This window comes from Talpa occidentalis, unplaced genomic scaffold (assembly GCF_014898055.3).
Source record: "Talpa occidentalis isolate TD23 unplaced genomic scaffold, MPIMG_talOcc4v2.1 talOcc4.14, whole genome shotgun sequence".
NCBI lineage: Eukaryota > Metazoa > Chordata > Mammalia > Eulipotyphla > Talpidae > Talpa > Talpa occidentalis.
Genome location: NW_023601433.1, coordinates 34,233,241 through 34,249,427, shown reverse-complemented (window position 1 = coordinate 34,249,427; position 16,187 = coordinate 34,233,241). Strand labels below are relative to the sequence as shown.

The 16,187-nt window shown below is 37.4% G+C and overlaps 1 protein-coding gene across 3 annotated transcripts in view; it reads right to left on the bottom strand.

Moving 5' to 3' along the window:
- Nucleotides 1–12,547: 12,547 nt before the first annotated feature.
- CHML (CHM like Rab escort protein) overlaps nucleotides 12,548–16,187 on the bottom strand; it is a 33,926-nt gene continuing 30,286 nt past the window's right edge. For all 3 annotated transcript variants that reach the window (XM_054694919.1, XM_054694920.1, XM_037510285.2), the window contains exon 2: nucleotides 12,548–15,484. In XM_054694919.1, the coding sequence (XP_054550894.1) occupies nucleotides 13,221–15,236 (2,016 nt within the window). In that variant the 5' untranslated portion in view covers nucleotides 15,237–15,484 and the 3' untranslated portion in view covers nucleotides 12,548–13,220. The remainder of the gene's footprint in view (nucleotides 15,485–16,187) is intronic.

The window sequence follows — 16,187 nt, the reverse complement described above, 5'->3', positions numbered from 1 at the left end:
TTAGCTTTTCCATTATAAATCATTACCCCATAATAATAGAAACTTTTCCAAACATTTGCTTAATTTAGCTTTCTTTTAAAGACTTATTTATTTATGCATACAAGAACTGGGGTACAGGCTAGAGGTGTGGGGGAATGAGAGGATTCACCAGAGAAAGTGGGGAGCAGAACAGGCAGATCCTACTGAAATACACTGCTGAGGGGAGCAGCCGGCGAGACAGAAGACGTCTGCTGTACCTTGTGGGTTGCTCCCTGGCCAGCCAGGGATCGAACTGGTGCTGCAGTGGCTGCCAAAAGTTTAATAGTGCTCTCTTTAACTCTTGTGCCACCAGGGAGGCCCTGCTTAATTGATCTTTAAAAAAGATTATGATATATATGATATCATAAATAAAGATTAAGATATATATGATATGTTATTGCTCTGCTTGAATAATTTCCAAAAATAAAAGAGGTAATGATTTTATAAAACAGGTAGGATTCCATAAACTTTTGGGTCTTAGTCTGTAACAGGTTTATATTCATTTCTATTCTGAATTTAATGATCCTGTTTTAACACAGATAAAGAACAGTAGCTGACTTGCTCCCACATCAGTACCATCCCTTCCCCTACATTCTGGAATCAGTGTTTTCCGTCACTGAGGTGCTCACCACCTAATTGGACCTTCATGATGGCCAGTGTCCTTGGCAGAACTCTCAGCTACCACCACTGCTGGACAATCTCAATTGCCTTTCCAGAATAAAATTTTGAGTTTGTTGACAATCAGAGTTAATTAAGAGTTGTATTGCTTTTATATGCATACCAGTTATACCTGGTTTCTTAAATTGAGGTATTTCTGCTCAGTGGAGACTAGATAACCAGCTAGCCAGGCTTGGCCCAAGAAATGTCTCCATCATACTGAATTCAGCACATTCCACTGTGAGTTTGTTTCTATTAGGCATGGACTTATGTTTTCTGCATCAAAATTCCTGAGGGCTATGTAGAATCTGCAAATATTTTTGGCAAAATAATTTCTGGGCTTGCATAACTCATATATAAGATTTCTGAGTGATCAACTGTCATTGGTAATCTACATTCCATTTTATCTTTACAAATCTATATTCATAGCTCTTCACATGGTGTAATTAATTGCTTTTTCTGAAACTGGATTTATAGGTCTAAGTGTAATGTATTGTACTGGTGAAGTGCTGCTATACAGTTTCCTAGAAATTATCAGAATTACCTAGAAATGCCTTTTGAGTGGAAACATGTTTGAAAAGGGCACTGGCTCTATTCATTAAAAATCTCCAGATTGACTTTTTGATATTTAATAAGAGTGGAACGCAGACCATCTATTGCTCTGCAAATCACAGCTCCTAGAAATGATCTGGATATAGCAGTGGGAGTCTTAATAGAGCATGAGCCTTACTCATCTTTTCATTTTTAATTTTTCTGTGTGTGTTTTGTAAAGCTCTGTCCCCTAAAGAACAACAATTCTGAAATCATTCTTGGAAATTACTTTGTCATGCTTAGGTAATATTTCTGCTTTCATCAATATCATGTCCTTCTTCCACAGATTATCTATTCATTTACAAGTGAAGATGTCTTCTTGTGCCTCCTAAATCAATGTGTATTTTACAGCTGCAATCGAAATATCTTTGTAACAACTTTAAGAAAATACATAAATGTGGAGAGAAGAAAACAAAAATCCCTAGTAATACTGCTATGCAGAGATAATTACTGTCTAATCATAGCCTTTACACATTTTTCTATGTTTCCTTTTCGTTTTATGGTGTGTTTCCTATTGTTTTATGGTGAAAATTTTTATATTTAGAATTAGATAACTGGAGTCAGTTTAGATGATCCTAATTTTGTTAGTAACATCTATGCATCACAGCCAGGAGCCTGTGAAACACATGCCTTTTACTCTCCTTCTGGTGTGATAAAGGAGTTGACCAAATCAATATCAATGTCATAATGCTTATTCACAGCCTGTTTGATCTGGTGCCTGTGGACCTTCCTTGGCATCCTCATTGAACACAGTATGTGTCTTCTATTTTCTTCATGACTAATCAGATTTCAAGGGGAACTTGAGGATGCATGGTTCAATCTTGTTTCTCCTGGGGGCTATAGCCCAGAAGATTGCCCTTTGAACCAGTATCTTGGGTGACTGGAAGGTGAGTGACAATGTGTGGATCTCCTTTTTGTTTTTTTATCTGTGGCTACTTTCTTGGGCTTCAAACCTTTTTCCTTTGCTTTGGCTTTTGCTGGGCTAGGGGCTGCCTTCTTTGCTTTCTATGCCATTTTCATGAAAAAGTTATGTTTCCTGATTTTTTCTTATAGATTTTCAAGTCTCTTGTATGTTTTGTTGCATTTGTATGTAAAGTTAATGGAATGTTTTCTCTATTTAAAAAAATTAGTTTTGCTTATGGTCATTTGTACATTTCTAAGTTTTAAATTTATTATGCAGTTAAGTCCACTAATTATGTGATTTTATCCAATGGCATTTATGAAATTTGCCAAAATGATTTGTGTTTTCTTTTATTTTCTTCTGCATTAGCAATCTTTCTGTTGCTTTTCCAAAACACATTCTTCCCAGAATGTCATCCAGCTGCTCAACTTGTGTGTTGTAATTGTTAATCCACTAGGGGTCAACACTTCCTCAAAAGAAACCTTCCTAAAAACACACTTTACTCTTTGAACAGGAGGACTTTAGCTGAAATAGGCTTTATAGAAAACAAGTAATTTACATTTAAATAACAAGGTTGGAAATTAGATAAATCAGGAGAGTCTGGATAATTGAAGATTATTTTTTTTAAAAAAAATATATATAAAGGTTTTTAACTGATTTTAGTGAAAAAAGAGCAAAATACAAAGCAGTCAAAATTTTAAAATAACCTAGAAGAAAGTTTAAATTTCACAATAAAAATGATACAAAATCTACTCACATTCTATCTTGAAAACTTGTAAATGAGAAGTAGGGGGAAATAAAACCAGCTTCTTCTGCCTTTCCCCCTTCTTTACTCTGAAAGACCAATCTTTGGTAGTATAACTGGGTAGTCCCCAGGAAAAGGGGAAGTTTCAAGTTTCCTGCCCCAACCAAGGGAGGGTGGAGCTGAGCAGGGAAAAGAAGAAGCTGCAGAGGAGACCGGGAAGGAAGAAAAAGGATGGAGAGCCAGAGGGGGACCTGGAGGAATTACATGGAGCAGAGAGACACGTGAAGAAACTACACTTGCCTTTTGGTCATGTACTGGGTGAAACATGTGGGTGAGAGACTCATGGGGAGGTTAACAATGGCAGCTTTTATCTTGACTTTGATTTTGCTCTTTTCCTTCCAGACTTGTCTGGTTGTTTCCAATCCTTTTCTGTGGGTCCCTGCCAAAAGGTACTTTAGACTTTTGGCAGGTATTCGGGCCTTGCTCTGGGCCAATCCCATTTGGGTGGACTTTTACTCACGAGGGCATGGGTAACTTTGGGTGCTTGATTTAGAAACCATATTCTTTGTCTTTCCTGTATTGTTTACTAATTGTATTAAAGTTTCTTTCCAGAATGGCGGAACCTATTCAGAGCAGGCAGGTTTGGGGGCTCTGGGGTGCCCATCTCCCTGCCCTGTAACAGTTGGACTCCCCACACCCAAATAACTGAGTGGAAGACAGTCTCAAACTACAAATATCAGTTCTAATTCAAATGAGGTATGAAGGGACTGTGCTGACCCTAAGTTATAATTGACAGATACATTCCCTCTGAGGTCTGTTAACATTCCTTTTTTAAAAGATTTATTTATTTTTATACAAGAACCGGGGTACAGGCCATATGCGCGGGAAGGTGAGAGGATTCACCAGAGACAGAGCAGGGTACAGAACAGGCAGACTGACTGAAATACACTGCTGAGTGGGGCAGTAGGCGCAACCGGAGAGGTCTGCTGCACCATGTGAGATTCTCGCTGGCCAGCCAGGATCGAACCCACGCTGCAGAGGCTGTGGATAGCCTCAGCTTCAGAGCGGTGCTCAACCACCCGCACCACCAGGGAGGCCCTGTTAACATTCTTAAAATCATGTTTAGTGTACAAAAACTGACAAATCTATAAGGGAAGGAAAGAAAGAAGATAGGAAGGCAGAAAGTGTAGAAAGGAAGGAGACCAAGAGGGAAGAAGGGGGAGTTATGAATGAAAGGGGAGAAAGAGAGGGAAAAGGATCAGATAGCAGGACAGTTTAGAAACACTTCACTTACAGACAGCTGCTTATATCAAGACTGGAACAAATATCAAGATCAATTTATGTACTTTTTTTTGCAGAAATGGTAGTATGTCATATGATTTTTTTCACAACTGATGTATCAAGGATCTGAACATAATAAAGTGCCAAAATTACCCTTCAGAGGTATGGTAACAATTTATATTCCCTCTAAGAGACTATCTTTCCCACCACATTGTCTTTGATGTGTTTTTTTTGAGTCTGTGGGTTTGGAGTGCGGGTCCTTGGGTTCACTATGGGAAAGGTTTCCCCAGAACTGCCATTTCAGCGCCATGCAGAGAGTTACCCAGGTGAGTTTCTCCATGAGACAGAGACGTTAGTTATATTTAAAGAGCAGGCTTATTAGGAGAGGGACAGAAAAGTAAAATACACTTGTATAGATACAAGGAGGCAGGAAGAGCTGCCCTGAAAGGTACAGGTTTGCTGAGAGAGGCCTGCATGGTTGAAGGTGGGCGGCCTTGACAGGTCACGGATAGGCAGGAAGGCTGCTGCCCTGTGGAGGGAGAGGGTTGGTGAAAAGAAGCACCTGCATAGTCACAGAGTGCTGCCCCGTTCTGGGGGCAGTTTCAGGTTTTATCCTTTTCAGGGAAGGGCTCATCTTTGTGGGTGGATGGTTTGTGCTCCTGACACTCCCTGTAGCAGTCTGATAGTTTCTGGGTGTTGCACCTCCTGATCTGGGTTTTGGTGCCTAAAGGTCTTGTTTTCTATAACAGGGTTAGTGGCTTACACTATTCCCCTCTTCCCCTACCTCTTTGTGTGAGTTAGTTTCTTGACCTTGTATTTCCTTTCCAGTTTTTCTATTCTTATCCTCCACCACCTTCACATTGCTTTCTATCAATTCATTGTTCTTTTCCAATTTGTTTGGGTGGACACAATAACCTTGAGGCTATAATTTGCATTTCTCCATTCAACATCTTAATATTTTATTTTGTTTTTTTAATTTTTAATAAATTGAAGTAACATTGGTTTACGACACTGTATATAATTTAAGGGTTTAGGTTCATAACCTTTCAGATATATTACTGCACCATGCCCACCATGAAGGTACCAATAATCCTCTATTCCATGAAATTTCCTCCCTACTTTGATTCTCACACCCCCCCTCCCCTTCTGGTAGCTTGGATTCTGCAAATAGATTTTAAAGTTTGTTTTTGGCCTAGGTTTTTTTAATTAATATTTTTAATTGAGTACACACTGTTTCACATCATTGTTTATATTTTAGAAGTGTTTAATACCCTCCTTCAGGTGTTGTTGCTATAGTGCACTCACCCCACCACCACTATGGTTGCATTGATGCCTAAGGGTCTTGGTTTCTATGATTGGGTTAATGGATTACACTAAATCCCTTCTACCCCTACCTCCTGTGTGAGTTAGGTTCTTGACCTTGTATCTCCCTTCCTCCATCACTATGCTGAAGACTAGTGATGAGAGTGGGCATCCTTTTCGTATACCAGATCTGGTGGAAATTCTTTCAGTTTTTCACTCAAGAATGATGTTAGGGCCTCCCCTGGTAGCGCAGTGATTGAGCACTCATCTGCGAAGCTGCCCACAGCCTCTGTAGTGCCGGTTCGACCCCCAGCCACCGGCAAGTGTCCCACATGGTGCACAGACCTCTCCTGCCACGCCCGCTGCTCCCCTCAGCAGTGTACTTCATCAGTCTGCCTGCTCTGCTTTCCCCTCTGGCTCTGGTGAATTCTCTCACCCTCCCATGCTTCTGACTGTACCCAGTGCCTGTATAACTAACTACCTAATTAACTAACTAACTAACTAACTAAACAAACAAATAAATAAATAAATCTTAAAAAAATAAATTAAATAAAATAAAGTGATTAACCTCTCTAAAAAAAAAGAATGATGTTAGATGTGGATTTGCCATCTATGGTCTTTATTGTGATTCAGATATATTCCATTTATCTCCAATTTTTTCAAGGGTTGTTACCATCAATGGAGGTTGAATCTTATCAAATGATAAGATGCCAGGAGGCATCTACTGATATGATTATAGAATCTTTATTTTTGTTGCCATGGTGAATTATACTGATTGAATATTGAATATTGAACCATTCAGGTAACCCTAGTATAAATTCCATTTGGTCATGGTCTAAATTTTTGTTGAGAATTTTTGCATCTGTGTTCATTTGGGAAATTAGTCTGTCATTTTCTTTTTGTGTGTGTTGCCTTTGGTTTTGGGATCATAGCAAGGTGGTATAAAAATTGTGGAAGTATTGCATCTTTCTCAATTTTTTGAAATAGTTTGAGTGATAGGTATTATATTTATAAATGATGGAATCTTGCTTTTCAAGGCAACATGGATGAAACTTGATGTAATTATGCTAATGATGTTAAGTCAGAAAATATATATTATATTTGAAGGTTTGGTAGTACTCACTTGTGAACTTGTCTGTTCCTGTACTTTAGTTTTTGGGGAAAGTTTTGATGACTCTTTCAACTTCTTTGCTTTTGATTGGTCTACTCAGGTTTCCTATTTCTTCCCTAGTCAGTCTTGAATGATTGCATAATTATAAGGACTTGTCAATCTCTTCAAGGTCATTGATCTTATTATCATATCAATATACACAGTAATCTCGAATGAGCCCTTGAGTCTAACATGAATGTTGTAACTTTCCTTTTGTTTCTGATCCTATATGTCAGTTGTCTTATTTGTGAGCATAGCTAAAGTTTTGTCTATTTTGTTTATTTCATCAAAGATCCAGCTTTTGGTTTCATTAATCTTTAGGATTTTCTTTTTTACTTCTATTTCATTTATTTCTGTTACTTTTTTTTTTTTTCATTTCCTTTCTTCTACTAGCTTTTGGGTTTTCTTCTGCTTCTTTTTATGGTTCCTTGAGGTGAGAGGTAAGGTTATTTATTTGAGATAATCTATAAATAAGTAAAAAAGATATGGTGGTGTTTTTCCATTTTCTGACTTAACATCATTAGCATAATTACATCAAGTTTCATCCATGTTGCCTTGAAAAGCAAGATTCCATCATTTATAATTGCTGAGCAGTATTCCACTGAGTATACACACTTTATCTTTATCCTATCATCTACCCTTGGGCATTTAAGTTGTTTCCATGTCGTGGCTATAGTAAAGAGTATTACAATAAATATAGGGGTGCATACATCTTTTTCCAATTAGTGTTTTCAGATTCTTTGGATAAACACCTAGGAGTGGAATTGCTGGATCATATGGTATTTCTATTTTTATTTTTTAAGGAAATTTCCAACTATTTAATATAGTACTGCATTGATTTACATTCCTACCAACAGCATATGAGAATTTTTCTTCTCTATACCCTTGCCAACACTTGTTTCTGGTCTTTTTGTTGTTGTTGTTTTATTGCAAATTTTACTTTTTTTTAATTAAAGTACTATTATGTTACAACCATATGGTACAATTTTCCCCCTTCAGGTGTAGTGACCACAGCTCTCCCACCACTGAAGCACACAAAGTCTTGTACCATTCCCATTGTACACTCCCTGCATCCCTGTTCTCACGCCTCCCACTCCCTCTTCTGCTCTGAAAGCCACAGATCTATGGTCAGCTTTCAAAGGGTGGTTTTAAAGTTTCTCTTTGTCTGAATCTTTGTTTGGTTTAGCTATAGTCCACATATAAGTTATACCACCCACTATTTATTTCTCTCCTTGTGGCTAATTCTCTTAGCATAATCCCTTCCAGCTCCATTCCATGTTGCAGAAAATATCTTTTTGATTGCTGAGTAATATTCTATTGTGTATATATACCACATCTTCTTAATTGACTCATCTTTTTTGGCACTCAGGTTGTTTCTATAGCATGACTATTATAAATAGTGCTGCATTAATAAATGAGTGCAGGTATACATTTGAATCAATATTTTTGTTTTTTGGTTTTTTGATTCTTTGGCTAGATATCTAAGAGTGGTATCTTTGTGTCATATGGTAGATCTTTCTTTCTTTCTCTCTCCTCTTTCCCTCCTTTCTTCTTTTTCTTTCTCTCTTTGTTGTTATTTTGGCTTAGACCAGTGCCTGGTGCAAAAACAGTGGTCAATAAATATTTCTATTACTTCATGTGGGGAGATCCAATTCAAAGATCCAGATGTACTTGAAGCTTTTAATTTCTTATACTTCCCAGGCTCACAAAACAATTGTCTTTTTTTTTTTTTAATTCCCTATGCCAAACCATCAGTGTCCATACCACATTGGCATCCCTCTCCCAATTCCTCTACCTTTTCCCCTATTCTCTCTGATAACCATTGTCTTTTTGCCAAGTTCAAATTTTTATTTTTTCTATTGTTTGGGTGTAATTTCTTTTTTGGTATTTATATCTGTCTTTCACTTTTTGAATGATTTCACTTAACATAATAACCTCAAGATCTGTTTGTTTTGTCCCAAGTGCCACTGTTTCTCCTTGTAATATTCCGTTGAAATATGTGCTACAGAGTTAATTCACCTGTTGAAGTTGGGTTGGTTCCATGATTTGGCAATTGTAAGCAGTGCTGCTGTGTACATAGATATAGATTGATCATTTTGTATTATTATATTTTTCATATTATTTGGATAAATACCTAATAGCTTTATTGCTGGGTCAAATGGAATTTCCATTTTTATTCTTGAGAAATATCCATACATTTTTCACAGGGGCTTTAACAGCTTGCATTCCCACTAATAGTGAATAAGAATTCTTTTTCACTGCAATCTCACCAATATTTGTTAATTCCATCCTATTTTAGATGGGTCATTCTCATGGGGGTGAGGTGGTATCTCAGTGAGGTTTTAATTTGAATTTCTTTAATAATAAATTGTGTTGAACATTTTTTCATATGTTTGTAGGTTATGTGAATATCTTCTTTAGAAAAATATCTATTAAGATCTTTTGCCCGTTTTTTAATTGCCTCCTTTGATCTGTTGTTAGATTGTGTATTGGAGATGAATGCCTTATCAGATATTTGGTATGCAAATATTCCCATTTTGTAGGTTGCCTTTTTGTTTTTGCTTTCTTTTGAGGTACAAAAGCTTTAAGTTTGATATACTTCCACCTGTTTATCTTTGCTGTTGTTTCCCTTGCTGCTGTGACTGTATTCTCAAATACATCTTTTTTTTAAAAAAGATTTATTTATTTATACAAGAATTGGGGTCAGAGGCATGGGAGGGTGAGAGGATTCACCAGAGACAGAGCGAGGAGCAGAACAGGCAGATGAACCAAAGACACTGCTGAGGGGAGCAGAGGGCAAGGCAGGAGAGGTCTGCTACACCATGTGGGTATCTCCCCTGCCCGCCAGGAATCGAACCCATGCTGCAGAGACTGTGGACAGCTTCATAGTGCAGCGCTCAACCCACTGCGCCACCGGGGAGGTCCTCTCAAATACATCTTTTTGATAGATATTATGTAGTATGCCCCCTATATATATTTTTAAGTACTTTATGTTTTCGCCTCTTATGCCCAAGTCTTTAATTAATTTTGAGTGACTTTTTGTGTATGCTGTTAAATATGGGTCTTGTTTTATTTATTTATTTGCATGTAACTATTCATGTTTCCTAGTACCATTTATTAAAAAGGCTATCTTTTCTCCACTGTATGACTATAATTCCTTTGTTGAAAATTAGCTGTCATATCTAAATGGATTTCTCTCTGGATTTTTAATTCTGTTCCATTGGTCCGAGTTTCTGTTTTGGTTCTTGTACCATACTGGAAAGTATGACTAAATATTAACTCATAATCTGTAAAAACACCTTATTCTCAGAGCCTATTCAAGCTCTACACTGAGATTTGGATTATAGAGTTACTATCATCAGATTCTGAAATTTGACTTAATTAGGATTTTTAACATTCTTATTTAAACACTGGTGTGATTATTAACTTATATCTATATACAAAGGGCAAGAATAATGAATCCAAGTTGCCACTATGGTTAAAAATTTGTGTTGACTCTTTAAACACAGATCCATCTCCTGGGTTTCATTGTCATTTGTATCCAATAATCCCCTCTATATTTCCTCTTCCCCTGAAAAAGCTTGCTCTGTGGAATAATGTGTTGTTTAGTTGGAGAAGTATTAACTTCTGTGACTTGTCTTTAAACCTGATGACCATGCCCTTACAGTTTTACACATTACTAATCATGTTTTCCCTTAGATTTGCAAAGTGCCTCACATTTTTTAGCTATGAAGCAACAACTGATTCCCAAAATTGGGGATGCAAAACAACACTAGCATCAATAGCAAGGGTGATTAAAAGTATGTTAAATAGATCAATATGGATATAGATTGACATTGAGGGGAGAAGGCATTGCTTCATTTGTGAGTAATCTATCAAATTAGAAAGATTTTATACGTATAGAGCTCCCTCTATAAGTAACTGTGGAATGAATCCCATGCCTTAAGTACTATACTAATTAAGAATCACAGATTTATTCCATGCAGAGCTAGTATGTCTCTGAGCAGCCTCTTAAATCCAGAAGGCATGTTCATTACCCCCAAGATAAGTAGTTGAAGTATATTAATAAAATGGTTTAATTTCTATGCTCAAATGACTTTAGGAAAAGTCCAGGAAATGACTATTCAAAAGGAATGGATCACGTGATAAGGGGAAAAAAGTCTTTTATTACTTGACAGGATTGTGACAAAATCACTTGAGATTTTTCTTATTTTATCTGAGAAATGATTTAAGATTGTCCATTAATTGTGCTGATGTCACATAGTTTAATATGACCCTCTGAGGAACAATGTCAAATGCAGTTACCAAATCTCAAAATTGTTCTGGGGCTCAATAATTTCCTTATTTTTGTAATGTTGGGTTTTATTTTTTGGAATAACTTGGAAAAATGGTTTATACATATGCACGATGCTTTAACTGCTATGTATGCATGATACACAGACAAAAGAGACTGAGAGATGGAGGTCGGGGAGGGGGTGCTAGGGAGGATTCCTACCTTCAAATCAAGTACACAATATGTCTGGGGTATAATAATGTTATACAGAGCAGGGCAATCAGGAAAAACAATGTCTAAAAGACTCATGGGGGGTCAATAAAGAAAAACAAAGGTTGAGAATACCATCCTAACAAGCTACCACCATTATCGTTGCTTTCTCTCCTTCCCACTATAGCTCTGCAACACAGAAGCCAGGCTAAACATTTACAGTATAACTCAGATAAGGCTTCCCGCTCCTTAACCCCCATAGCTCTCTGTCCCAGACTATGTTAGAAGGCTCTAGACAACCTGTCCAAAGTCCACTTCTACTGTACTCTCCCTCAAGCCTCCTGGTCTTTTATCATCTCCCCAGTGCAGTCTTTACTGACCTATTTAAAATCACAGCATTGTGCCCCCATCACCAGATGTTCCCTTTCAGGTACTTCCGCTGCTTTACTTGCCAGCCTGCTTATGTAATTTTTTTCTGATAACACCTTCCACTGAGGCACAGGGCAAGTGGAGAGCCCTTATGGTCAGAATAGAATAGGAAAAACCGCAGGAGAGTCAAGGAAGTCTCCAGAGATAAGGGCAACAAATTCCAAAGGGGACTAATCACACACCCCAGGACTAGGGGATAACAGGACATTCCTCCACAAGGGTGATAATGAAAAAAGATAAGGACTGGGACAAGGAGACTTAGTTCTGGGCACAGAGGCATTTAGGCAGTGAGTGAGACCACTGAGAACTAACCAATCACAGAGAGACTGGTGGAGGTTTAGAATAAATAGGGAAAGAAAGTATATATTCCCTGAGGCACGACTCCACTTTGACTTCCTTGCCCCTCTCTGGCCTGGTTCTACCAGCCTGGAAGTCCCACTTTATTTCTGTTCCTTTTCTCCTCAATAAACTTTTTCTTTCTAACAAACCTGCCTCTTCTTGTTTGCTTGCCTGAGCGTCTGCGAAATTCCTGCAGCGGTTTTGTGAGACACCAGCCCGTGGTGGTCTAGTGGCTGGGACTCAGCGCTGCCACTGCAGCCTGGGATCCCTTCCTGGCTGGGAGACTAGGCCTGAAGACCTGCAATTTTGGTAACACCAGCACATATATACATGTACGTAAAACCCTGCATGAATGAAATTACTAGAAAAAACACTGCACAAGGAGATTATTTCTCTTTAAATACATTCTTGAGCATATACTGCTCAGAGGGAGTTAATTGTATGAAATATTAGATTGGTTATACAACTCTTGATAGAATAATCTATATAATTATTTTTAAAAGTATTAATATAACAATGCTATTGGTATGAGGACACATGCAAATTAAAATTCTTTTGCAAATAAAATAGCAAGAACTAGCTCCAATTTCTTTCAATTTGTATTTTTAACATTAGGATAGTGTAATATTCTAAGAACTGATATTTGTACCTTCTCATTTGTACTCTATTCTTTTTTAAGTTTGTGTAGTAAAGCTCTTCAATTGCTTGCTGAATTCTCTTTGTAATGAAGACTGTGGTGTGATTAGTTACAAAGATCAGCTAGGAGAATTAAACTGTAAGATTTGTTTTAAACAACAGATTTCACAAATAAAGAATCATGCAAAAATAATCTTTTAATAATCACAGACAATGTATTATATCATTGGCACTTGCATAAGTTGTTATTGCCACCACCAATCTACATACCTATATTATGCACAAAATACCCACATATTTTATTCTTGCGTTTCACTGTTCAAAGGTGGTAACTATAATAGCTGCCAAAGTAAAATATTCTTAGATATTATTTTTTCTGTAGACAGTGATAAAATCTGAAGATTGTTAGCAGATACAATACCTTCTCTTTAGCACAACTGCTAACATATACTAAAAGAAAGTGAATCTATTTTAAGATTCTGGATCATGGAGCTCATTCCGCTTAAAAAAAAGTCCAGTTATCAATAAATCAGTTACTAATAGGTTAATAGAGACATCCAATGACTAAATGTCTCCAAGAGAACTTAAAGATGGTACCTACATTGAAGTCATTGTAATAACCACATCTAATTACTCAGGAAACTATCCTCTAAATGAGAATATTCTGATGCCAAGATGAAGGCTTTTTCTAATTTTGAAAGTGCTTCTCTGAGCTTTCAAGGTCTTTGCTTCCCTCATTGGATTCTAGTTCGACCATTATGATGTTACTGGTGCCAGGAGTCTCTGGTTGCTTACCATCACCATCAAAAATTATGTCTTCTGGATTTGGAGGTGGGGGGCAGAATTCCTCACCTGGAAAGATCTCCTGAAAAAGTGTTTCAGCTTGCTTGACTGCATGCTCATTTCCCAGCCCACAGTCAGGTCCAGAGCAGACATAAACATTGGAAGGTAAGCCAGTATATGAACTTCTGCTGATTTCTGAGGAATCTCTCATATTAAAATAAAGAGCCCACAAGACTCTTGGCTTTGTAAGTTCTTCCTTGTCTTCCCCTGTTTCAGCATATGGGGTGAACAATTTCTTTACCACTGACTCTAGGTCTTCTTTTGCTGTTTTGGAAGATGAACAGGTCAGGTGCACGAGGTAGGTATTTTTCATGCATGTCATGGTTGAAGAACATAATTCAGTGACCCGAACAGCACAAGTTGCTGGTTCCAGTGGTGGCACTATCAAAATGGAAACCTGCTGATCTGAATCAGTCTTTAGTAAAGATTGATCTGTAATGAGCACTGCCCTGGATATCTGCTTATACTGCACATTCAAGCACGTTTCCTCAGAAAGATAACTATCCTCCACAATGAAATATTTAGCATTTATCCTTTGACCAAAGCAATCTATAATTGCTATACATCTTCCAGATTCTTTGTCGACCACAAGGCATTGTACTTTTCGGCGAAGACAATAGATGCCACCAAAAACTGCACACATCCTGCAGAAACACTGGGGAATTTCTCCTTGGCCATACAAAGGAAATAAAAAGGGAGTGTTGCCAAATCGTCCAAGACACTGAAGGAAGTTTTTTGTTGCTTTGAGGCCATCTATTGTAGTGCAAGATGAATCTGATGTCATTGCAATTGAGTGTAGTACAAAATGTTGGAGGTTAGGGGTCAAGTTTTTAGTTTTTAAGTACTCTGAAAATGAGCATTGCATGAAAGCTTGATATTCATCAGGATGTTGTTCATAGTCTAAACAAAAAGCCAGGAATTTCATTAGCATCCTCTTTTCAACCATAGTGAGTTCTTTGCTGTTAAAGACATCTGCTCTGGAACAAGGCACCTTCTCTACTTTTCCATTTTGAAATGCAAGAATCCTAGTGACATTTTTAAACTCTGCATAATGACTAACATTTGACTTGATTAAAAGATCAATTAGCAATCCTTGAGAATATAGCAACTTTGATGCCAAATCAATATTAAACTTCCTGCTTTCTTTAACTATTTGAGAGTATGTAATCCTATTTTTCTTTGATTGATCAGTATTGTCTTCCATTACAGGTTTGTTTTCATCTATAGCCCCATCTAAAGCTGTATGTATACATGTTTTATCTCCACAATACTCTTCTGCCAGGGTTTCCTCTACATCTGTTATTTCTGGTGAAATCTCTCCATCACTTTTTGGACAGTCTTTGGCAGGCATTTTGTAGCTTGAGATGTATGATGAGTGTGTTTCTTTAGATAAGTTTGCAAAACCCAGAGGTTTAGAGAGGGTGCTAGATGCCACCGGGAAAGGATTTTTCTGGAGCACATCAACCTCTTCAATATTATCATCTGTATCCTGACTGACATAACAAAAAACTTCTCTGTGTTGAATGGTTTCATCCTTCCTGCAAAGAGCAATGGCTGCTTCTGTTTCATGGATCAGATCTTGCCATGCAGCAGTAATTTCTCCCCCAAAGTCACTGTTTTGCTGATACTCATCCAACCAGGAAAGCAGTCCTGAAAAGCTGAAACTAGCCCAGTTTCCTCCATAGTAACTTTTTGAATCAATATGCAGAACCCTGTGGCCATTTCTTGAACAGGCGGCTGCAAGGATGGATTCAGGCAAACCCGTCCCTATTACAACCACATCAAACTCTGTGGGGAGACAGTCAGCCATCCTGGAAGATGAAGCATCTGGTGACAATGTGGCTGGTGAGAAAGTGCTCATGAACCAGGGTTGAAGGTTCAACTGAGGTGTGAATGGGCTATAAGAAATCTTCCTTTGATGTTCCAGCTCATCCAAGAAGTTAAACAGAAGGACCTTCTGTTGATACTTTTTTTTCCTTATTAATTAGTATCATAAAGTAGAAGATAAAGCATATTGAATCATGTCCAATGGTTGTGTATTTTCATTTCTGCATTTCATCTTATTGGCAAAAGTAAAAATGTATCACATATGCATTTGTGACTGAAACTCTGAAAGAAAATTTAAGAAAGAATGCAACTGTAAATAGTACAAAAGTAATTTTATATAACATCAATTATAATCCACTGGAGCCTGATTTGTCATTAGGCTACAAATCTATAAAAGCAAGTTATTAAATACTTTTTCAATTTTTTTTTTTAGTGACTGACAGAGAAATACCTCCCCCAAATCAGGAGATCAGTAATGAAGGGACATAACATCCACCTACCCCCATAACACACACACACAAAATTACATAATGCAATTCTATCACATTTGCTTTTAAGAAAACCAGTATTTGACAGAACTGTATCAACTGTGGGCTGGACTACAAGAATTGTGTGGCTCCACTGTTTTTATAGACACAGATTATGTACTATATAGACACTGTCATAATTAGGAATAAAGTCTGTGGGTGAGTCTAGAATAGCTGAATAGAAGACTTTTCTACATTCCAACCACCCTCAGGATCTCATAGTAATAACATGAGGCTATTTCAACTGAATAAACCAGTTAGGTTATTATAAAAAGTATTAATTTAGTGAAATGACTACCATTTTACTGAAAGGAACATGTACTGATAACAAATCTTTTTGTGAATGTACATAGGCACATGTGTGTTTTTGGGTCTAAGTTAAAAAGGAAAATTCCTGGGTTTATACGATTTCAACGTAAATACTTCTAAAATATGAACACAGTGATTTGCATTTTGCC